The sequence below is a fragment of the Pyxicephalus adspersus genome, chromosome 8, assembly GCF_032062135.1.
Source record: "Pyxicephalus adspersus chromosome 8, UCB_Pads_2.0, whole genome shotgun sequence".
Classification (NCBI taxonomy): Eukaryota; Metazoa; Chordata; class Amphibia; order Anura; family Pyxicephalidae; genus Pyxicephalus; species Pyxicephalus adspersus.
The window spans coordinates 14,898,946-14,924,054 of record NC_092865.1 but is presented as its reverse complement, the minus strand read 5'-3'; the positions used below and the strand labels follow the sequence as shown (position 1 = coordinate 14,924,054).

The following is a 25,109-nucleotide window of genomic DNA, read 5'->3' as shown; positions in this document are numbered from 1 at the left end:
CCTAATTATTAGAGGTGGCAAAAGGCCATTAGTAGCTTCAAGTGTCTGCCAAAAACGTCCAGTCCCTGTGAGACCAGAAAAGCGGGTGAAATATGAACAGGGAGACAAAAAGAACAAAAACTATCTTTTTTTTTTTTTTTTTTTTTTTATTTGAGAATTAAAAACAACAAAATATACAAAAAAACATTAGACCATAATAGGCAAAAACATATAACTTCTTAATACAAATACAGTTACATAAATAATTATTTTTTCATTTCTTTCTTATATACCTAGTGCTAATATATGGCGACTTTCATTTAAATAATGGAAGGAACTGAAGTAAAATTTTAGATGATAAAATAGTGTAAAATAACCTTAGAACAGACGAGTTTTGCAAAAGCCAGTGGCATAATAACCCAAAATTTATATATATATATATATATATATATATATATATATATATATATATTTATTTATTTATTATATCCCAATTATCTCATTTAATTGCTCATTAATAACTATGTTTTAACCAAAAAAATAAAAATGCATTTTTGCTGTCTTTGTTTCTATCAGAGATATTCCTTTACTTCTATTACTTGTGACACTGTTTCTCCAGGACCAGAAGCAGGGGCAAAGCTCTCAAATGGGGGCAAAGAGCAATTAAAACCCGACAGTTCTAACTCTTACTCATAAAAACGGTTAAAAAGATTTTAAATAAGCCCAAGACCAAAAGCAACAATGTAATCTGTAGTTTACTAGTCCATAGATATATATAAAAGCTCTTTCAATGGTATATTTAACAGACTAATTGGGAACAAATAAGAGAAGTCAGTTGTTGAGTTTTCTTTATTGGCATTATTGGACGAGGGTAACAACTTTTTTTTTTAAGAGGTGGGCCTGAAGATTTGTTATATTTACAGATGTAAACGGGAGTCCCTTAGATGTTATAGAGGAGACTTTGTTTAGATCAATGCTCAGACTTCTTTGGGAAGTAATCTTCCGTTACCAGTGAGGTATCTGGGCTGCATATAAATATATATCTACATTGCATTACACAAAATGCCTCTTTATTCTTCACCGTTGGGGCAATGCTTTTTTTGTTTGCATTAGAAGGTGGTGGGTTGGAGAGAAGCCACGTTAGGATGTGCTGGGGATACAGCAGCCTTTCAGTTGCCGGAGTGTCTATAAATCACCACCACACATACCTGGGAGTCTATAAACTATACCCCAGCGCAGCAGTTGTATCAAAGACCTGTGTGTGATATATATATGTTTCTTTGCAGCACAAAATAAAACCCATAAATGTTCTTTTATCCCATTTCTCCCCAATGTGAGATCATTGCCAACAGCCAATTTAGAACAGGTTGTCAACTTTTTTTCTTTATTCAGTTTTATTTTTAATTGGAGGATGAGGGCCCACATGGCTTTATGTGGTTCGTTTTTATAAGTTTTTAAAATTCTGCCTTCATTAAAATAATATCTGGTGGTCCTGGCATGAATAAAATTTTCTGTTTGGAGGAACATTGTTCTGTTCTTTGTCTTCCAACTGCTCCTTGCTTGTTGTCATGTAACTGGAGACGATAAGTGGCCCTGCAGATTAATTGTTGTCCCCTTCAGGAAGCTAATGTAGAACATTGATGTGCAGCTGATGCTGGAGTAAGTGCATAGCTGCCAACTGTCCCTCATTTATAACCAAAGTGTTCTATCTCTATATCGGCAATAGTTGTCCGCTATAGGCAGACTCCTATGTCTCCTTCTTTCCCATCTCATAAAGTTGAGTTATGCTCGTGTATTGTCCTACATTGGATGTTACATAAGAGGCACCATTTCCACCCCTGGCATCCATCATCCGTTGGCATTGCTCCCTGCTGTGAACATTAACAACCATTAAACCATGTTGAATTAGGGAGCATTTCCATTTTCTGATGGTGAGTATCTCCCCTTGTAAATGGTGATGAGTTGCTATCTTAAACTCTCCCAGTATCCACTATTCCAGGTTCTGCAACTCTTGCGCCATCAATACTTCAAAGGAAGGGTGGTGATGGGACTAAATTTATACAACTTCTTTTTTTTTTCCCTAGGTTAGGCTGGACACTTAACTGGCAAGAAAACAGACAGTTTAGTTCTGCTTTAAGGTTTATAACTATGTTTATATTCATGCTTATGACGAAGTGGAATTTATTGCAACATCATTTAATCACTAGAATAATATGAATATTAAAGTGCTGTTTTTGCCAAGTCTGCTCACAGACCACAAGTCAGGATAGAAACCAGGTGACTGGCAGGAGCATATCCTATGTAAGTGATATTTCACATATAGGTAGTGCTAAATGGGCTAAATCTGCCCGCCCTATTGTGTGTTAACATTTTCCATAATATAAATGAAATCTATATATACACCAGGGGGTGGCAGAGCTGTAAATTTGTAGAGATCTCAACAGCCAAGTTCCCAACGACTCCTCAAACATTTTGATTGAGTAGGTAAGGGTTAAATCACCTTGGTCCTTTTAAAAATCTCCCAAGGATGCTCTGCTGTTAGACAAACACACAATATATATAGCAGACCAGCAAGACAAACAAAGCGTGCAATCATTGCCAGGAAGACAAACAAACGTCAGATGACTGTCTATGCCCAATTTCCGGGTTGGTGCATTCGTACAGACTTTGCACAGAATCCTTCAAGTCAGCCTGCCAATCCTTCGCCCTTCGTGAGGCTGCTTGTTGCTTTCCATAATCAGACAGAATGTAACCGGGGTATGTGTTTACAGTGAAACTGAATGCATCAAACTTTCCTAACGATCCTCTTGGATTCCAATCCTGAAGATGGACATGGTGTTTGTGGAGTAAGTGTCAAGATGGCCACACACGTATGGATTTTATCAGTCCATGCAGGGAAAATGATCATATTGCATAAGAAACATTAACCGCAGAACTTCCAGTTGGAATAATTACCTTTGGTAGCTGTCAATTGATTTTTAACTGATGTTTGTCAATCATGGTGGAAATTCAGAAATCTGATCAATCAAAGGTTTGTCTGCATGGTGTCAAAATAGCAAATTGTAATACAAATTGATGAAATGATCATTTTTTTTTTATTGACTAATTGTATTTTCAATTGACAATGTACAAGTGAGTGTTGGCGATACACTTGTTTATAGCTAGACCAATCACAAATTAACACAGCCACTCTTAGCTCTAGAAGTTGTATTTATTTGCAGATGTTACATAAATATGGTTAATTATCTCAGATTTCTAAAATATGATCTGTTGAAGGCTTAAGCTACCTATATGCGTCAGGTAATAGCCTGAGAAAAATGGTTGTGCTTAGCTTGGGTGATAATATAACATGTACAGTGGTCCTATGATGTTGTTCTTCAATCCACCATGGGAGCTTGATGAATGCCCATTGTGTACTCCTATGGAGGGGAGCACAGTGGGGTGCAGCTCATGCATCCTTCCTCTCATCATAGAACAGGACAGTGCTATATTGGATGTTTGTATGGGGCTTTAGTTTGCACAGACTGCCCTAGCCAAGATTGCAACTTTACAGTTTAAGCCCATGTTTGAAATGTTAGTGCACAGTAAAAAAAAAAAGCACTTGGGAGCACTTTAATTTTGGGCTGCAAAGAGAAGGCAGACATAAGCATTTAGTGATTGGAAAATGCTTTTAGATGCTGAAACATTTCGATTTAGGAAAAAATTGTAATGATTTGCATGTTTAACAAAATTTAGAAGTTTTTATGTCATTCAGATCTGGATAAATGTTTGCTTTTCTAAGCATTTATAAAATGCGTGTTCATTGCCTTCATACATGTGTTGTCGCAGCCCAATAATACATTTACCTGTATTGGTGTGTTTGGGTATCATTCAAGTGGAACCAAACCCCATGATATCCACTCATTCTTGCTCCATTGCAGGCTGCCACAATCTTTAGTTCCTTCTTGATTGGCCAGGCTGGGATAACCTCAGTTCTGGGGATGCCAGGGTTGCTGGGTATCCTGGTAGCCAAAGCTGAGCTGTGCATGCTGTTTTTGACCGTTCCCAAAGCAATCAGGGAGGTAAAGAGGAATATTCCAAAATAATTTCTTTCTGCAATTGTGACCTACCTGATCGAACATTTTTAAAAGTGGAATTTTACTTCTACTTTAATAGGCCCTCAATGGTGACACAGCTGAACACATATGCTCATAGCGCATCAAAATGTAGAGTAGCACACGACTGTGCCTTGTCGTGCACTGCTTCGGAAGAAAATAATAAATAATTTGTCCCCAACTCGCACTGGTATTGTTTTAGGGAGCAACTAGCAAGTTCATCATGTCATATTTAAAAAAAAAAAATTCTTGTTAGGCTAAAAACATTTTTAACAAGTACAGAAAATAGAAGGAAAATACAGAATACATAGCCAGAAATGATGTGCCCTTGTTACTTCTGGTGATATTAAAGCACAGACAGTCTTCTCTAAACTACCGGTTCTATTAATTCACCATGTAATGGTGTTAAACAAAGGTAGACCTAGTTAGTATGTATGACCTTAATGGCTCCCTCATTAGCTACAGTGTAGAAATTACCATAGCCACCCTGGGACAGAAACGATTATGCATAGGATGAACAGGTGAATATTAGGGAAAGCCTTAAAAAAGTAAACCCATCATATGAAAGGGCTGGCATGCTGCAATATACTATATTTTATTTTTTGGTTTTCTGTATTTTCTAACGCAGTTGTGCGCAGGTTCACACCCTGCTTCCATGATCTTTATGTCCAGCAAATAGACAGGAAATCTTACAGTGGAGACACTTACACATCCAGGGCCTATTAAGTTATGCATTTCATTGAGTTTTGCACAGGCTATGAAAAAAGAATGTTTTAATATAATAAAGTTGTGCTTTCTTATCCAATGTCATTGGGCATGTTATTAAGTCCATCGTATACGTCTTGGTGCCCGGTAGCAATTCTGTACAACCAGTCTTGTGATCAACTCGCCCTCACAAAAAAAGTGCTCTGTACATAATTTCAGTTTGTGGTAGATCACAGGTTTCTTGTGACGAGCGTGTGACTGTTGCTTTTGTTCTTGTTTTGCAGGGTTTCCTCTATGGAACAGGTGGAGCTGGAGCGGGAGGGCCTAAAGCTGAAGGAAGATTTAAAGTTTTATTTTATGAGCCCATGTGACAAGTACAGGGCTCGGCGCCAGATACCCTGGAAACTTGCCTTGCAGGTTCTGAAAATTGTTATGGTGACAACACAGGTGATAAAAGTTTATTCTTTATGACTTTTTTTGATAGTTGAATTACTTATGACCAGCAAAACTGTTGGTAGAATTAGTTATTGGGGGCATTCCAAAGCCACGCATATTATGCTGGTACTTGCAGGCTTGTTTTTGGGAGATGGATAAGGCACCCTTTGTGGTATGGTGGCTGAGTGGGCAGCACTCTTGCTTTGCAACACACACATTTCTCCTGGGTTACTACCTGAAGTTTGTATGTGGATTTCCTATGGGCACTCTGGCTTCCTCCACAACTTAAAACATACTGCTAGGCTAATTGTCATCCACCCAAAAATTTGGGCCTTTGCTCAACACTGATGAATATAAATTAATTATACCATTTCAAGAGCTGTAGGTTTTAACCTGTCACCCTACTTTATAAAATTGGGTATTAGTCCCAACAATATGGTTATTGGTAGCCAAGTAAAGTTGTTCATAAAAGTTCCTACTAAAACGTTCAAAGTTTAATGTGACACCTTGGGAGACTCCCTCCATATTTGTGCCTAATTATAAAATGTGCACCTTTGCTGCAATTGTAGGCTCTGGACTGCCTTCAACCCATAAATAGATGCATGCAAGAATTTCTGGAGCCAACAGGGACTGTCATGCTCAGAGAGACAGAACCACTAGGGGGCACTATGTACGGCTAGGTGGTGGTGTGAACCCTTAGAAGGGACAAGGCGCAGAGTTTAAGTAACAGCCTGATATTCTCCAGTGCCTCTAGTGGTGGGGGTGTTGTGTTGCAGTCCTTAGGCATATCAGGGTGGGCAGAACAGACTACGTCAGAGCTAGGGGGGTCAGTAGTAGTCTGGAGACACATTGAACACTGAGCGCTGTGTCTGAACCAGCTAAATAGCCAGGGAGGCTATCTCCTGATTGGCCGGCAGAAAGGGCGATGCACATTAAACCTGGAAGAGTAGGTGCAACTGGGGTCAGAATTAGGGGGAGGAGTAGGCACTTAACCGAGGAGGACGTAAGTGTGACAGGGACCCCACTTTTCTTTGGGGCTTTGTATTGCAGTTTTAAATTTCAGCTATATTATGTTATTTATCTGAAATATTGTTTTCTTTTTCAGCTGGTCCTGTTTGGGTTGAGTAACCAACTAGTGGTCTCCTTCAAAGAAGAGAACACTATGGCCTTTAAACATTTGTTTCTTAAAGGATATAGCGGTATAGATGAGGATGACTACAGCCTTACAGTTTACAATCAGAAAGATTTCTACAACAGCATATTCTTTGTGATTGACCAGGTAAATATAGTGTGACATTAAATACTGCATGATCTAGGAAAGGTATCAATAATAATGGTTTTTACTAACTCTCAAACAAAGCTTCAGTCTTGTCTTGTTAAAAAAACTCTTTCCTGATGGAATGCCACAATAAAAGAGAGAAATGAGGAAAGGTGGGACCTTCTAAATGAGGGAAGAAGGGGTAAGAAGGGCAAGGGGCAGATTCTCACTCTTTGAAAACATCCTATCCACCAATACTAGGCCCTGATCAGTAAAGATTTTCATCAGTAAAAGAAGTGTAAAATGGATTTTTTTGTTCTAGTAACTATTACTATTCAATCTCAGGTATAGTATAGAAGGTTTTCTGTTTTCTCCCCCAAGCCATGGCCAAAGGTTGAAGTAAACACATTTGTGGGTCTCACTTCATCAGGCCTTTAAGTCTGTGTGTAAAATTATTACTTATCATACTTTACAGAACATATTTAAAATTATTTAGGATTTGTAAAGTATTTTTCATGAAATTCAAATAATATAAAAATAAATAAATAAAACCATTCGAATCTCTATTACAATCACAATAAAAAAAAAGTAATAAACTTGACTTCGTAGGAGTTGTCTGCCTTCCACAAGTAAATGATTGGTCCTTTCAGATGCTTTGAACAAATTATTCAGTTCAGTGGGGGATGAGTATGAACCTCTACACAAAGATTCCAGAATTTTTTTTAGGATCAAACTATAAAAATAAATTGCCATCCTATGTTACCTGCTATCCAACTGAATGTTTTCTGTAGAAGATGTCACTGAATTGGGTCAACTGTGAGAAGAAAAAAACAAAGGTAAAAAGTGAAAACCCACCCAGTAAGTGGTGGCAAGTAATTGGTAAAGAAATATCCATGTTTACATTATTTTCTTGTATTCCTAGTCCTTTACCCTTGCTCTCTGTTTTTTGACAGTACCATCAAATTGGTAATCTATCACTTGGCACAGTCGGCTATGAAAATGATGAGAAGAGGAAAGGACTAAAGATTTGCAAGCAGCATTATCAGAAAGGGTCAATACACCCATCCAATGACACCTTCTATATTGGCCCCACTGTGGAGACAGGTATTTCATGTTGGTTTTTTTGCAAAATCACGTTAACGCTGTTAACACAGAATGAAGAAGGAAATATAGCTATCAGATCTTTGTCACTATCTATGCAATTTCCTGGCAATCTCTTTGTTTTTATATATATATATATATATACTAGCTAGTATAACTAGTCTAACTAGTTGAAGATTTCCAAAATTAAGGGAAATCTTGCCTTTAGATGGCCATCACCAAAACCGAAGTCCCACCAAAAATATTCCCTATTATCCTGTTACAATGATGACCATACAATTTTGGATTTCTCACTTTCTTAGCCATTAAAAATGGCAACCGGGACAAACTGAAAGCATTGTATTTACTTAACAATGCATTTATATAGTGCAGACATTTTTCTGCAGTGTTCACAGATCCCATTGTAAAGTGTAAATAGCTCACAGTCTAATTTAACTTGCCACTGCCATATGTATAATTTAAAGCAAATTTGGGGAAATCCAGTTAACTACTTTTGAGATATATTAGAAAACTCTGGATTGTCCAGAGGAAACCTTCACAAACACAGGGAGAATATAAAAACTCCACAAATGAGGACCTAGATGGTGGTGAAGTTTTATCAGAAATTCTAATCCTTTCTCATTCTAGCCAAGGTTTGGAAAAACTATTTTGCTGGAGAACTAGAACAACACAGCAAAGCTCCGCAATGTTTGGGCTTTCTTCAGCCTTACAAACAGTCTACGTTTCACTACAGTTTGACCTTGGAAAGATGCACATGCAGACATTCAAATAAAAAACCTATATGCACTGTGTATCTGCCTGTGCCCAGGCTGCCACCCCTTTGTATGCTGAGTGTTCACCTATCTGTTATCTGTTCACGTCTATATGTGATTTTAGAGTGTCTACACATACAGAAGGATCTGTTGATGACCAACCATTCTCGTGACTTGCTTCAGGCCAACCCTTTCTTCAGCCTGGAGTTTTACAGGTAATAAGTCTTTGCCTCTTCTTAATAAAGCTCCCTTATGTCGGTTATTTAAAGTTATCCTCTTACTATTGCAGGCTTATCAAGGTAGAGATCTCCTTCAGACTAAAAGGCATTGATCTGCAAACCATACGGGTCCGTGAGCTACCAGACTGCTATGTGTTTCACAACAAGGCAAGTGCTGGGCATATTGACATGGAACCTGAATGATCTCATATGAAGGTGGCCCACTTAGAACAGTTCTATGTATCCTAGATATTTGCATGCTGTTGTATCTAAAAGTTTAGACAACCTGGTCAAAATACACATTCAGTTGATCTGGTAAGTGAAGAAGTAAGCACAACCTTCTCTAGTAGTTTTGAACAGAGTAGGTAGGGATGGTTTGAATGTGTCCATTGCTATCTCAGGAAGGTCACTTACCGAGGCTTCTAGCTGAGAGTACAGTGTTTGGAATTTGGCTCCACTACTTGGTGCAAATGTTTCCCAGTGGTCTTCTGTAGAAGGGCAAAAACAGCACACAAAAGGTGTATTTTGCTGGTATGCTTTTAAGTACTATCTGACCTGACCACCTTCTAAGCTTCATCAACCTTCTTTACATTTTTTTGCATTTCCATTGTCTTGTATAGAGTGAAAAAGCTGTGAACAAAAGCCGTGGTGGGCAAGGAAAGCTTTACATTAGACATCTCCAGCTTGTATCAATGTTATCTTTATCTTTGTAAAGCTCCTGCTCGGATTCAAAATGATATGTAATTCCTTCCTCGGCCAGAAGAGGACACCATGGGGGCCCAAATCAGTTTGGTGGGGAGGCATCAAGTCGGTCCTGTGGCTCACTGTTGGCTACTGACCCTATCTATGAAACTTCACCAAAATGCCCTGTCATTTATTAAATTAAAAACATTCAAAGCCCAATCTAGAAGACATTTTTTTTTTTATTTAATTGCTTCTTTATTGTACTTCATCCTTCAAACCATATAAATATGATGTGTGTGTGTGTGTGTGTGGTTTGTTGATAGAGGCAGACACATTGCACTTCATGCTCCTCGAGGGTGGTACCCTGAAATACTTGATAACCTTAAAAGGCATTGTTTAAATAAAAAGAAACAATTGTAGATAACAAGTGTACTTTGCTACACTTTCATTTTTTATGTAATATGATGTATGCAATTGTTTTATAAAGCAGTGTATATTTATAATACCATTAAATCTTTGCTTGCCTATAGATAACCTTTGATAACCAGGCTCATAGTGGAAAGGTGAAGATTTTCTTTGACACTGATGCTACTATTCAGGACTGCAAGGATTGGCACATATCTGGTTCCAGTAAGTACAATCATGAAATGTCTCTGCTACCAACATGTCAAACAATTTATATATTTTTTTTATTAAGACCACAAAATATTACCCTGTCTAATCTACATTACAAATGTTTGGATCCTAGTGGCAGTATTATCAGCCACCAAAACCACTGCAATCCATAGAATTTTAAAAATACCTATAGTTTTCAACTAATAGATTTAAGGCATTGAGGACCTAATTTTATGGCTCTTCAACTTTTTAAAAGGGAAATTTAGCCAGCCACTGACAACGGTTTTCTCGTACCTTTTGTGTCCCGGTGATGATGGTCACTGGAGAAGGAGGCAATCTCCACAACCGGCAACAAGCAAACCCCAATCAGGGTAAGCTTTGAAGATACCTCTTCTACTTAATATGAAAAAGCCTTGAGCAGTATCAACTGGTATGGTCCCCTTCTCAGCCCATCTGCTTCCGTTTGGACATGTTGCCAGTTAAGAGAAGCTCTTCTGTGTATATTGGTTGTAACAAGTGGTTATTTGAGTACTTGTTGGCTTTCTATCTATCTGACCATTTTCCTTTGACTTCTGGCATTAACAATAAATTGGCCCCAGAGGACTGCTTCTCACCGGATACTTTCACTTTTTGTACCATTCTCATCTCAAATATGGTTGTGCATGAAAATCCCAGCTGTTTCTCAAATATTAAGACCAGGCTGCCTAGCACCAACAACCATGCTCACTTATTACCCCAGTGCAAGAAATTAGAAAAAAAGAGGGGCAAAGGTATTGGCAGATACAGAAGTCAATACACTGCTGACAAAAGTTTTAACCCTTTACTACCCAACCACAAAAAATGCTTTAATAGCTCCTCCAGCTGTTCCCCCATGAGTCCTTTTCATTGAGTCGGGAAGTGGCAAGTTTTCCAATGAGGACAACAAAAACATGGTTAAAGTGGGTTGTTAGTTAATGACATAGTACAGTTGGCAATCATTCAGATTTAAATAATACAGGTAGTAAGATTTATTTTATTTATTTTTTGCAGCTCAAAAGAACACTCATTACATCCTGGTGTTCGATGGCTTTGTTATCCTAACATGCTTGACGTCTCTCATTCTGTGTACACGTTCCATTGTCCTGGCTATAAGACTACAAAGAGTAAGTGCCAATTCCAGACAGGCCAGAAAGAATTTAGACATACAGCCTAATTACAACTAATGTTATCCACATTTATATTAATTGGTATGAAATGAAACCCTCTTAGTGCCAGAAAAGGATTTAACACTTTTGTGATTCAAAATTGGTAACTATAGGAAATGTTATTTGCCATCATTTGTACCAACACAAAAATCATAAAACTTTACAGAAAATAAATGTTTAAATGTATACCTGTACATGCATGTTAAAAAAAAAAATAATAAACAAGAAAGACTAACATATGTACAGACAAGTTGCAAATATCTTTCCTATGGTGTGATAACTACTGTAATTATAAATTGTAAATAAAATCCACATACAGAGAGGTTTCTTGTAACTTGCTGGGCTGTCAGAATTGCAGATGACCTCTTTCAACACTAGAGGGCAGCAAATCCTCTGTTTCTCAGCTTGCCCTTTGCTTTTTATTGCAGAGATTTGTGCATTTTTTCCTGGAGCAATATAATAGACATGTATGTTCTGCTGACCGACTGGAATTTATCAATGGCTGGTATGTCATGGTCATTATTAGCGATCTCATGACAATTATTGGTTCGGTGATGAAGATGGAGATCAAGGCCAAGGTAGGTTCAGCAGATTACTGCACAGATGTATTTCTAAAATAAATTAAACTTTACTTTTGCATTCCCCCTCCTTACCCAAAACTTGCAGACATTAGAGGTTATGATGCCTTGGAATAGGGCAAGTCTGGTACCTTCAAGGGGTCAATCTGCTTGTAAGAAATAAAGAGAGGTCACTGGGCTGTGCAGACACAAATCAAAACAAACCGGTATTACCCCTTTATTACAAAAATGCTATTGGCGCAGTTGCTATGCTCTAGACCACCACTTCCATTTCCAGTGAGTTCTTTTATCAAGACAGGCAGTAAGTGGAAATGTATCTAATAGAGACACTAATAAATATGTAAAAGCTTCTAATCCCGTACCTGGGCTATCTAGAACTAAAGATCACTGAAAGTATATTGGAAAATATATATAGAAAGAGGGTACATGTGCAAACAATAGGGGTATCTGAAACAATATGACTTATTCCAGGGGGTAACTTGGCCAAAACTAATTTCCTTAGGTAGACCTAGCTGAGAAGCAATACATTAAAACTAACTATCAAGATTAAACTTCATGCTATGTTTTCTCTGTATTGATCTTTTTGGTATTGGTGGCAGAGGTGTAGGGGTATATATACAAATCTTTGAATTGGTCTGGAAGTGGGCACAGGTCCCGGTTGGAGCTGCAGGTTCTCTTTTTACATTTAAAGGAAATCCAACAAATATATTTACTGTTTGTTCTTTAGGAACATATTCTAGCTTCCAGTCCTTAGATGTAATGGCAGTGTTAGTTTCTTTTTTCAGGTCATTTTTTTTTACTAATTTAGCAACACCCTTTCTGTCTCAGGTTGACAGCAGTCACCCTACTACACCTATGATGAAGCAGTTTTTCACTTTGCCTTCTAATTTACACCCTACCATACCATGCCATAGGTGGAAGTGGTCCTGTAGTACACAAAGAGCTGGAAACAATGAAACTGATCAGAATCCTGCATGGGCAAAGAACACAAATTTATCTAATGATAGGATATCGCCTTGGACTAATCTGTATTATGTTGCACCTATTAAACAAATATATTAAAACCCTTTCAATGGAACATTTCCAGACCCAAAGGCAGCAAATGAAAGTTCATTGTTGGAGTTTACCCTTATCTGACAAATCTCTGATAGTCAGCAAGATTGGTTTTCTCATCATTGAGCACTGTTGCACGTGAGGAATCCCAGCAAGCATTAACAGGAATTAAAGTAATAATTCCGGAATGAACATCTGAGCCGACATTCTCTGTCCCATGTGCAAAATGGTAATTTTAATCAGAGGACTTCTTCCATTATTCTGTATATACCTCTTAACCTTGTTGCACCCCTCTCCCACCCCCTAGGGCAGCTTGATGTGAAATTTAAGCTAGGAGGTAGCTGATGATGGGAATATGAGGCAATCCACTCCACCAGTATTCCACTTTAGATTTTGCAGCAGCAAGTAATATTAGGTTTTTCTGTATTTACAGTATATAACACCATCGTATTACACAAATGTAAAAGATTTTAAAGACTGGTTTCTGTGTTGCTAACAAGATATACATCTACCACATTAATACACATACAGCTATTTAGCCTACAAATGTTTCTGGATTTTGGGGGAATTGTACAAACTGCATGCAGATAGAGTTCAAAGCTAAGCTTTAAGGAAACAAGCAATATAATAGAATTACATATTTGAAAACCGGTATACCAGCAAACTGATTTGTATTTCTGTCCATTTGGCCTCAGATTGGACAGTGAAAGGAGAAGTAGTAGACTGAGATTTATCTATCAAACCCCTAATTTCTCCTATGGGCATGTCTCCTCTTAACCCATAAAAATTAGCTCATTGTTCTTTTTCTCTTGGCTAAAGAGTAAATCTTGGCTATATAGTGGCAGATATCAGGAGAAACTCAGACTTTTTCAACATTTGCATTTACAAAATCCATTTATTGATGTATTACTGAATAAAAAGCTTAATTATCTGTGTCTTTTAATTCTGCCTGGAGTTCAGTTTCAAATGATATTTTATGCTTAGCACTTCAAGCATGCCAATGTCTGCTGACTGTTGTCTTTTCTCTTTTAGTTCCAATGTTGAGGTCAGTTTCCTTATTATTTCTCCAATGCCATAGCAGTAACCCTGCATGGGACAATTCTTTATAACGTACTTTGCAAATATCCATAATTGTTTGTTCTCTGGACTAAATTGAGGTTTTTATGTTTCTGTGATGCCTCTCACAAGGTTTTGTTCCTTCTAGAACCTGACATCCTATGACGTGTGCAGCCTACTCCTTGGTTCTTCCACCTTGCTGGTTTGGGTCGGTGTTATTCGATATCTGGGCTACTTCCAAAAATATAATGTAAGTGTATATTTTATCCAGGTATTGACTGGTTTTGCTGACAAATTGTCATTTCAGCTTATCAATTATTAAGCATGCTTCATTTTAGTTATGTCTTTTTATTTATAGGTTCTCATATTGACCATGCAGGCGTCATTACCAAAAGTCTTACGATTTTGCTGCTGTGCAGGAATGATCTACCTCGGGTACACTTTCTGTGGCTGGATTGTGCTAGGACCCTACCATGAGAAGGTATGTGTGCCTTTTTCTGGTGTGCTTACCAATATTCCTGTGGTTTCTTCTATATGAATGTACCCACTGCAGAATATAACTGGGTATTAAAGTAAAGATACCTGTCAATCCAGGGAACATCGGATTGCTTTCCTCTGGATCAACTATGTCTATAGGGTTTTTATCTGGGGTTTGTTTATTTCCCTAGTGGTTGAACTTGATGGAATTGTCTTTTTCCAACCTAACTATGTATAAAGTAACTACAATGGAAAGATTATGTTCCTGTATGATATTCTAAACCTTTTGTGCGCCATTTGGTAAGTAATAAGCTGCCAATCAACTTTTTTAAAAGGCATCTTTTTTGGGTTCCCCTAAATAATACAAATATAGTGGTACCTTGGTATAAGTGCGCTTTGGAAAAAGTCCAACTTGGTATAAGTCCTGTTTCGACAAGAAAAATTTTACTTGGTATAAAACCTTTGTGCTAGAACCTGTATGGGTCAAAATGAGTCAAAACACCAGGCGCTACCCTTATTTACCTCTCTCGAGACAAAGCCGCAACTGCCCATGAGCGTCAGTACGCCAGTTGCCACCATTCAGTGAACAGCCCGCGCTATAACTCTCTGTGAATTACATAACATCTCCTCCTCCTCCCTTCTCAGCACCATCCTAGTAGGCACTCGACTCTTCTCAGCAAGGTAAAGGGAGGTTAAATTTTCATTTATTTCATCTAATTGTTTTTGTATTTATGTATTTTAGTATTAAGCAGCGTTTAAATTATTTCATACAGCCCCATCAATGTATAATATGCCAATAACAATAAGATTTTTTTTTTTCATAAGAGCGGATTTATCATTTTCCTTTTATTTATTATGGAAAAAAATTGTTTGGTAAAAGTACTGTTTGATATAAGTCCAAGGATCTGGAATGTATTAAGGACTTATACCAAGGTACCACTGTACTTAAGTAATCTTACAATTTAATTTAACAAGGTACTGTAAGAGCCTGTGCACATTACAGTTCAGAATTGCATTTTTTTAGAAACCTAGCAGGTGGCCACTTACAATAGTTTGTATTGAGTTGGGTCACCCAAAAAAACTTTATTAGGCTGCCCAATGCTCCAAAACTTCATGCAAGGTGTGGGTATAAAAGCAGTGCAGTGTTTAGTGTTCTCTGTGATCCATTGGCAGGTGTGATTTTTGTGATCCATTACTTGTGTTTTTGTGATCCCTTTAGCTTTCATTAATTTGTCTACATATAACATTCTAGATGTATTTTAAAGAGATTATAGTTCATTGTTCAATACTTTATCTCATTTACCCCATTATGACCTCTTCTCCATGTACATTACCTTCTGCACTTACCAAGGAAGATTACAGCACTGAAGGTTTAAATTACCTCTAATTAAAGGAAAGAAATTGAGATGTGCATTACACCCAAATCCCAGCCATGTATTCCCAGTGCAGCAGTAAATGGTGCACTACATAACATCTCTTGTCCATTAGTCTTTAATTGCAGGATTCTCTCCGTGCTGTGTGTCTAACACTTCTAATCTTGTTGCCTGATATCTAATGATCTTTACATTTCCTCCTCCCAGCTACTGGATTTATAGATTTATGCTGAGGGCCATCTCCTGAGGGCATTCTGGGCAAAGAGAAATGTTTGTTGTGGAGACAAAATGCACCCTAGTATTATAATATAAAGTGATTATATGGTGTGACTGACTACACGCTCCCTTTTGGGTATTTGTAGGCATCTTCTACAAGCTACGACCCTGTTTGCACTCAAGTGGTTTTCAGCAATACAATATATCTTCCCTACATGTTGGCCCTAAAGGCTGTGGTTGATTTGGACACTTCTATAGCTTCTATGGTTTTTTTGCATCTCTTGGCTTTTGGTGACATGACATCTTGGAGTCACAAAGGAAGTTTTTGGCATATTCCCCTTTGCTGATAACTGGAGGTCTGAACAGGAAAGAAGTAGCTTTATAACGCCCTTCAGCATGTCTCCGTGACTTCTGGTCCTACCCTGTTTGGCGGTACTTCACCATTTGGACATAAAACAGGTCTACCAGCTTAGCTTCTCTTTTTGTTGGTTGCTCACCTGCCTGGTCCTTTCCTGCTTTTAGTTCTCTTGTAAACTGCCTCTTGACACTAAATTATTGTTGTATCATATATAGACTTGTTTTGTATGTGTGGCTTTATTTGCTAAAATAGTTAGTATAGGGGTAAAGTTAGTTTAGCTCAAGGTAGTTTTTTTTTTTTTTTTATATTAACATAAGCATAAATCCTTTTTGATGCCAATTATCCATATAACAATATATGTAGTCCCCAAGCTAAGGACATCAGACATACGAAAGACTCCTAGAAATGAACAGGGCTTCCCTGCTTGCTTGTGTGCAGTATGGAGGCTTGAGGGGGCGGTTTCAATGACTTACAGAAGAAATCTTTTGCTAAACACAGCTGAGGTTGTGGGTGATCTTAAGGGCTGAGCTGTTCTGCAACTCCTTGTAACTCTTTAGTGACCAAGACAAACTCTGCAGTTGTTTCTTTTTTGCATGTGAAAGCACAGCTTACTCCAGAAGTTAATGAATGTTTAGGCTCTATAAAGTGTTTTTTTTTGTTTGTTTGTGGTTAACTCACAGAACGGATTTTATACAGTAATTGACACAACGCTGCCTAATATGTTGAGACAAACATCTGTCCTAATTGCATTTACTAAAATAATACCTGTACCTAATAGTACCTGTTCTGAATTACATACAAATTCAGCTTAAGAACAAACCAACTACTTGTAGTTTTGATTATTGGAGTTAGAAAAATCTATCCTGTGTCATTGTTGCACACTTTTTGGAACTGGAGAACCCCTTCATTCAGACTGAAAAGGCAGTAAAAACCTTAATACACCAGATTATAAGTCACCAGAACAATTCCTTCACAGTGAATAAAAATTCAAAACATAGGTAACTGCAACATTCAGATCCTATTATGACATTGCAAATCGATTCCTTTCAGTACTCAATTTCAGTCCACAGTCCCTTATCTGAGTCTTACGGGATGTTGCATTCCTCATCAAAGGTTACTGGTGTCAAATCCTTCAATATGAACAAAATTTTTAGACAATCCTGTTGTAATATTTTAAAGAACTCTGATTTATGTATGTGTGCAGCATTTCACAAACTTGGATATGTATAAGCATGGATATTGCAGAAAATAGGACACTCTACTTTCCCATGCCCTGTGATGTAGTGTTTTTGGATAATCGGAGATCCAGGTCCACTTGAGATTTTCTCATATCTACCATAAATGTTCTTTTCTCCCTCAGTTTGAAGATCTGAATACCGTGGCAGAGTGTCTCTTCTCATTGCTCAATGGTGATGACATGTTTGCCACATTTGCACAGATCCAGCAAAAGAGCACCTTTGTATGGCTGTTCAGTAGACTGTACCTCTACTCCTTCATCAGCTTGTTCATCTACATGATTCTCAGTCTGTTCATTGCACTAATCACTGACTCCTATGAAACCATTAAGGTGAGTTTTTAAAAGCTGTATCTAGAAACCAATACATTTCATTCCATAACAAATGTTCCTCTATTCTGGTGTGTGTTTTGCTTTTTGCTCTTTTTTTTTTTTTTCTTTTTATCTCTTGCGTACCTGATAAAGTTCATCACTGAGAAGAGATCTATCTTCTGTGGAAATACCTGTTTGTGTACAATTTTCAGCTGTTTTAAATCACCTTAACCCAAATACAAATGCAATATATCGCAGGTTGCCAAACCATAGAATTGGGTAGCTGCAATGGTTTTCATTTATCAGGCTTAGAACACTTTTAGCAAGTACTAAAAATACCTGTTGATCTTGCAAGTAATGTCCGTGTTACTTTTTGTGAGCGCAAACTGAAAGCATAATTAATGGTCAACATCTATTGAGCACATTACATTGGCCCTTCTGTGATATTTAACAAGGGAGAATACTTGCAAGCCACCTTTTAGGTGCATTTTCATCAGTGATTATTTTATATGGGCCTTGTAATATTTATAATGCTGATTTCAAATTTGTGTTTAGTTTTCTTAGAGCACGTCTATTTTTTGTGATGAAGGGAATGATATATTTCATATTTGGTATAATTAACCTAAATGAATTATATCACAAAACCTAACAACAATTGTCTATTTTTGTTACAAACGTCATTGATGTTGGTTGATATCATGTCTAGAAATTGTATAAATCATCTAGACAATTTTTGTTACATGTGTGGTTGCTTCATGACATAAGCGGATCGCCCAGTTACTGCAGATTTTAGGATATATACAAATTGTGTTTTACCTGCCCCTGACCAGGATAAATCTTGGGCTCCACTTGTCATCTCTACAAGTTTTTCCAATGGACTGAGTTACTGGCTAAATCGTTGAAAGGCAGCAATGCCATTTGCAATCTCGATGATATGGAGGGAACCCTGAGACCATCTAAATCAGTGGTCTCCAACCTTTTAGATGTCACGGACCACTAATTTCACGAACTCTGGACCGCGCATGCACGGGGAGCCGTGTGTCATTTTAAGGGGGTGGAAAGTTTCCCCAGAGTGACGTCATGATGCCAGAAACTGCCTACTCTCCCATTGCAGCTCTGAGCCTGCAATGGGAGAATGGGTGGGTTGTGTCCAGAGAGACTACCACCCACCACTCTAAGCCTGTGATCCGTACGTATGGAAGCCATGGTCTGCAGTTCTGGCTGACGCGCCCTCCCAGTGGGGTCCTTTGCCTTACCTTGCTGGGGGGAACACTGGCCAGAGCTGTGGACCACCAGTGGTCTGCAGACCACCAGTTGGTGACCGCTGATCTAAATGATTGCTGTTTTTGCCATGTGAACACAAGTGGATTCTCAGCTAAAACTAAGCAAAATTGTATATCCCAGCCTGGATTCTACAATCAGGCCTGTTCCTCATAATGATTCAATGCATGTTTCTGTAACAGCACATGATGGACTCACGCTGTATTCTCCATCACCTACAGACGCAAGTGCATCTGATTACAAGCAAGAATGATTCGATCCTGATTTTCATGGACAATAAAGAATCATAATTGGGAGATTTTTACATAGGCAAAGCTGATTGATTTTGTTCAATGACAGAGCAGAACTTCATGCTTCTAGGCTTTAGCAGAAACACTTGCTTGCAAAAGCTGTTACTGTAACTTGCTACTAGGCACAAAATCATAACTTGAAAACTTTCTTCACTGATGACGGCTCATTATGCTATTGCCATGACATCAATCGGCTCTTCAACAGTTTGCAACAAAAGAATCGTCCCTCTGAATGGTTTCTCCTTGTTATTTGCTCCCAAAGAAGCTTGACGGCAGCCTTACTGCAGAATGGCAATTCCAACTCAAGTGTACCAATTGCCCAATCTGATTATCTTAAGGAGACCTACAACAACACAAAGATTTTGCTTGAAGAAATCCAGTATAAAACACACTAGTGGGGCACTTGTGGTGATCTAAAGGTCATTGGCATGTTGATAGGAATTCAAGCAAAAGCACAAGTTAATTTACAGTAATGTTTGAACATTTTTAGGATTTTTATTTGACTAGTATTTTCTTTGGTATAGCTACAGAATTTATTTTTTTAGAATAATATTTCTGTTTTCTGAGCTTTAAAAAGCCTATTTAGGTCCTTGACACCTTAGTGATCTGGTTGCAAATTGCCAACAACAGGATCCCTAAAGTAACTGCTTGCATGCCTAAACAGCATTGATTGTAGATGGCTAATACACTGCAGCCTCATGCATGTTGGTAAGGAAGCAACAGCAGAACTACTCCTCGCTGGTTTGGCTGCTGTGAGCTTCTCTGTGAGGCTCGTTGTGACGAACGCCCTCTCAGACCACACCTTTGCACATAGACCTTCCAGCACGCTCTGCAACAGTCCACGCACCAGCAGGCTGAAGAGGGGCCGTCACGGGGCAAGGTTAATCACCCTGGTAACCCTTACCACACACACCATCACAGGTAGACTGCCACCACGGGCTTAAACAGAAGCACGCACCGTTACCCTTGACAACTGCAGTTATGCTTCTGCTTCTTTAGTGTCACCCACTGCCACTCCAGACAGGGATGTCTCAGAAATCACAATGTTATAGTAGCATTTCGGGTTAGCAGATTACACTTTTCCACTTAGAGCATTCAGAGATTCTGCTTACACTTTTTATAGTGTTTAACTACCTGGGCGTTTCACTGATGTCTGGATTTCTGTACCAAAAGCGGTACACTGTTTTTCATGAAATTTTATTTTTTTTAAATTGTAGACCTGTAACTTACAGAAATATGTCCAACAAGGGTCTAGTAGATATCCTGAATATAATGAAGTTTGAAACACACAATCATGTAAAAAAAAAAAATAACTCGAATAATAAAATTAAAAATAAAACACAAAAATCAGCTTAAACAAGAATGCATAAAAAAATAAAAAATACTGAAAATGCGATAATTTGGTATACTGTATAGTAATATCTTTTTCTAAAACCTCCCTAGTGCGGTAAATTTTAAAACAGAGTCCAACGTCACAAACCTATCGACAAAACCACATAAAATATATTTTGTATTGGATTGGATACAGGACTTTTTATTGAATCCAATACAAAATATTTGAATTTCCTGCTACGACCCCCGTCGACGGTCATATATGCACTGACATCATCAGGAATCGTCGAGGGGCGCATACACGAATGCCGGGTGTCCAAAATTTATTACATTTAATAATAAACTTTTTAAAAAAATTTTTTATAAAACAATTAAAAAAAAAACTTAAAAAAAATTGTGTATAATGCAATGAAAATGTACAGTAGCTTATATTTTTTATATATAAGACGATCGGTCGTTAGTTGTTTGTTTCCAATGATAATTATTACACGTGTGTACGTAGCATTAGAGAGACCATTTCCAACGAAGACATTTTAAAGGAAGACCATTTGTTATATTTAAAGGGAAAATCAGAACTTATTTTCCTCAATATCACACTCGTCTCTTGCAACATCACAGCCAGAGATGGTTTATTTAGTCCACCAGGGAGAGATTATTGCTGTCCATGGGGACCACAGATTCAGCTATGCATATTTTTTTTTTTTTTTTTTTTTTTTTCTTGCTAGACTCTTTAAATTTAAACTTTATTTTGAGCGTGAAAAACAAGTCACACTTGTAGATTTCTTATTTAATTGGTTTCTTTTGTCTGAATTGTTGTTGCATTCTTCTTAGAAATATCAGCAAAATGGTTTTCCGATAACGGACCTGCATGAATTTCTACGCAGTGGGGATGGCGTGCTGGAATATGGACCAAAATCAGAACAAAAACGTTTCCCCTTTCCCTTTATTTGCTGCTGTCCCAGGTCAGTTCTCAGAAAGGATCAGCTGTTTGTACAAAATACTTTGCATTATTAAATTATTAATAAACGAGCCAGATGGGTGAATATTAGAAAAGCTGAGATTCAATAAAGTCCTCCATCTTCCCTTCCTAAAGTATTTCTTTTCATAGTGGGGCAGGCAGAAAAAGAAAACATGAACACCTGGTGGTTGTTGCAGGCTTGTGCAAGGGATGCCTCTATAGTGCATGTGCTATGAGCTTTATTGAAAGTTTAGTCTAACAATAAAATCAAAAGTATATTTGCTTTATGATACGGATAAAAATACATTAATCCATTTTTTTTTTTCCAGACAACGTGAAGATAATGAATTCATCCTAATAAACTGATTATGATCCAGCATGGACCATTAACTTAATATCACAAAGGACAATACAGGGCTCTCTGGTATCACACAGGGTGGGACACTACGAAAGGACAACTTGCAACGGTCGGTTGTGCTCTGAATTTCCTTCTTGGGGAAGGATTTAAGCTTTAGTAAATTATTTATTGTCAATATACATTTGTGGTAGGTGGACTTTCTGACAACTGATGGGGATCTTTTCAGTCAACGCGTGAAGATGAGTCCCCAAAAATATACTCTTTACCCTCACAAAATATGGTCTATTTCAGTTATTCTGCAAACATTGGAAATTTAGGATCAGTTTACCTAAAACATTTTATTTCTTGGAGGGAACAAATAGGTTGAGTCACCAATGGCTTCTTATCTGATGAGGGCTCTTGCATGGAGATCTGTGCATGTGTTGGACAAATGCAAATGGATTTATGTCAGTTGTATTTTTCACATTTTTACAAGAAAAATCAACTGCCTTAACTAGGCTGTATACTCCAATATTACCATGTTCCAACATACAAAGCATTGCTGGGATATATGGGATGAGAGGCTAGAATTACCATTGACGGAGAAAATGCTGCTGCAAGATTCTTCCAGTGCAAGGCATGCAATCTCCACTAAGTGCTTTGGCTTTTAGGCTTGTATCTGGAGCAGCATTTTCTTAATGAAAGGTACGTAATTCATCACTTTGATATTTGCAGATATATGCAGAACACGTATCTTCTACCCATGCTCTTGCATGAGAAGACACTATGGCTTTACTCTAAAATAAATCTACTTGTAGCCCCTGCCTCCCAGTAAAGTAGGTTCACCGGTCCACCAACCCTCTCTTCTGCATGAGTCTACCCTGGCAAAGCTTAGGTGTTTGGGAGCTTACACAAGTGATGTCACTGCCCCCCCCCATGTGACCGTGTTTGTGGCTGGCCATAGTTCTGTCTCATGGGGTCAGATGCTGCACCAAGCTTTATAGGAGTGGGGAGGAGAAAAAACACCTTTTACTAAAAGTGATTGGGGTCTCAAAGTAACAAAGACACAGTGTGTTGTTTAAAAATAAAATTCTGCATTTTTATTGGGTACCATTGACCTCTGTTGGAAGATCATTGTAACCAAGAAGGTTCTGTTTTTTGATCTGCAACAGAAAATTAAATCTATAATCTGGCTGGAACCTAATTATGTCCTGTTGTTTTTTTTTTTTTTCAACTTTTGTCAGTTGCCCTAAAGTCTTGTATATTCTCTCTCTATTTTTTTTTTTTTGCACCCTTTTTCTCCACCAGGTCCGAATGCTGTTTACAGAAAATTCTTTATTTTTATGACATTGAATAATTTATAAATGTGGATTATTTTCTGAAATGTAAAATGTTTATCAGCGGACGTTTATAAAATAAAGTGAATGTTCTTTAATATTAATGTGGTCTGTAAAGCTGAGTTCTTTTTGGCTGAGAAAGGCAAAACCTGGACCATCTGTTGGGTTTTTATGGTTGTCTGTATGGGATCAAAGGGGAGGTGGTTATGTGAGAGGGGAGATCCCACCAATGGGTACATAGAGAACTTGGCCTGCAGGGAATATATTTTACAATTTTGGTTTCCGCTACAAACAACTGTTTATTCACCTGTCAGTCCTAACAATGCATGGACTACAAATGGCTGATTTGTGAATAAAAAGGTAAATATTGGAGCCTACAACTGTGCCCCACACCAAAAACTTTTTACATTGCTTAAGTGTGAACAGAGGTCTTTAACTTTTCATGCCAAGATTTCTTAAGAATTACAGTTGAAAACATCGGCTAGTAAATATTTAATGACCCTCTGTGATGTTTATCAAGTTTCATGACTTCCATTTCAAACCACCGTTCACCCAGAGAAGAGTGCTGAAGGGAGTCCATTATAAATGTGTCTGGTGTCGCAGAATTACGGCCACATCATTTGCATTAGTACTGTACTCTTGTGCTGTTTAAACCCCATTAATTGGCAAAGCTTTTAGTATATCATTGGTTTAGATCTTATATCCTGACTTTGGTTAGAGATCGGAAACTTTCCGGTCATCAGTGAAAAATACCAACATAATGTTTTTCCTGTAACTTCTTGTGCAATCATTTTGTGGTTGCCTGCTACATAATACATCAATAAAGTTCTTTTATTAGGCATAAACAAAGAAAACATTGGTATTTCAAAATGGAATAAATTAAGAAAAGTCTACATTTTTAACTGAGGATTTTTCAGGTTATACAAGTCAAACGTTATTGAACACTCAGTTTTGTTTCTTTTTTTTTAAAAAACCTATCCTAAATAGGATTTCCATTTCTTATATCCATATCCTATCATAGTCATACATCGAAATGTTATAAATAAAGTTCCAGTGGTCTTGTTTCAGTAGGATGATATAATAAAAGCGCTAGAAAAACATTTAAATTTCAATGGATGTAATGGTATCATGTAAAAAGAACACCCTTGAAACTTGTATTGACCCCTTAAGTCGAAATGATTTCTTTATGTTTTTAACAACTTTCCACCAATATTGAAAATGTGAAATGGTAACCAATTTATTCAAAATGTAAATGTAAGATGTTTTGTTTTTCCTTACATTACCTGTCCTTTTCAAACCTGAGCTTTAAATAGGACAGTCCATAGCCCATCATTTCTTCATTTTGAGTCCCTTCCCTGAGCAACTTTCTTTGGATTTGGCACTGCGCTTTAGATTTGACTTTACCAAATTGAAGGATCCATTTCAACTTTCATATGAATTGCCTTACATCTCCTCAAGCACACATTTCTACACTTCAGAATACTTTGTTCCTTTTGACTCCAAGCTGTCCAGGCCCTGAAGCCACAAAGCAAACCCAAAACATAACATTCCTTTATCCATTCTTTGAAGCTGGTATTGGGCTATACTTCTGAAATGCAGTCTTTGGTTGGCACCACTTTCTGATTCATTCATTTAAAGTTCAATGCTCCAGAAGACCTGACTGTGAGCACATGCCCTTTGACTCTAGCTGTTTAGTGCTACCTGAGGATTTCATAATGTGTAATATTTGGGGTTCTTGGAGACACCTTTAAGCATTTGCATATACCCCTTCCCCAAGTAGGTTCTATCGTTGGCACCAAATTTAGATATCTCTTGTTCTAATTTCCTATGATTTGAAGTTATAGTTATTGTAGGAGTTTACCTAAACACGTATAGGTTTTCACTAACTTAGT

General features: G+C 37.7%; 1 protein-coding gene across 3 annotated transcripts in view; it reads left to right on the top strand.

Annotated features, from left to right (window-relative positions):
* Positions 1-23,321, top strand: part of MCOLN2 (mucolipin TRP cation channel 2) — a 28,108-nt gene extending 4,787 nt beyond the window's left edge. Inside the window, exons 1-14 of one of the 3 annotated variants that reach the window (XM_072419580.1) lie at positions 2,670-2,825; positions 5,063-5,225; positions 6,319-6,492; positions 7,425-7,575; positions 8,449-8,539; positions 8,614-8,710; positions 9,757-9,856; positions 10,871-10,983; positions 11,454-11,603; positions 13,861-13,962; positions 14,071-14,193; positions 17,497-17,703; positions 21,417-21,547; positions 21,873-23,321. In XM_072419580.1, the coding sequence (XP_072275681.1) occupies positions 2,806-2,825; positions 5,063-5,225; positions 6,319-6,492; positions 7,425-7,575; positions 8,449-8,539; positions 8,614-8,710; positions 9,757-9,856; positions 10,871-10,983; positions 11,454-11,603; positions 13,861-13,962; positions 14,071-14,193; positions 17,497-17,703; positions 21,417-21,547; positions 21,873-21,909 (1,659 nt within the window). In that variant the 5' untranslated portion in view covers positions 2,670-2,805 and the 3' untranslated portion in view covers positions 21,910-23,321. Of the gene's footprint in view, positions 1-2,669; positions 2,826-2,991; positions 3,011-5,062; positions 5,226-6,318; positions 6,493-7,424; positions 7,576-8,448; positions 8,540-8,613; positions 8,711-9,756; positions 9,857-10,870; positions 10,984-11,453; positions 11,604-13,860; positions 13,963-14,070; positions 14,194-17,496; positions 17,704-21,416; positions 21,548-21,872 lie in introns of those variants that run through there. The other 2 variants (XM_072419581.1, XM_072419579.1) reach the window with 2 other exon arrangements.
* Positions 23,322-25,109: the final 1,788 nt, after the last annotated feature.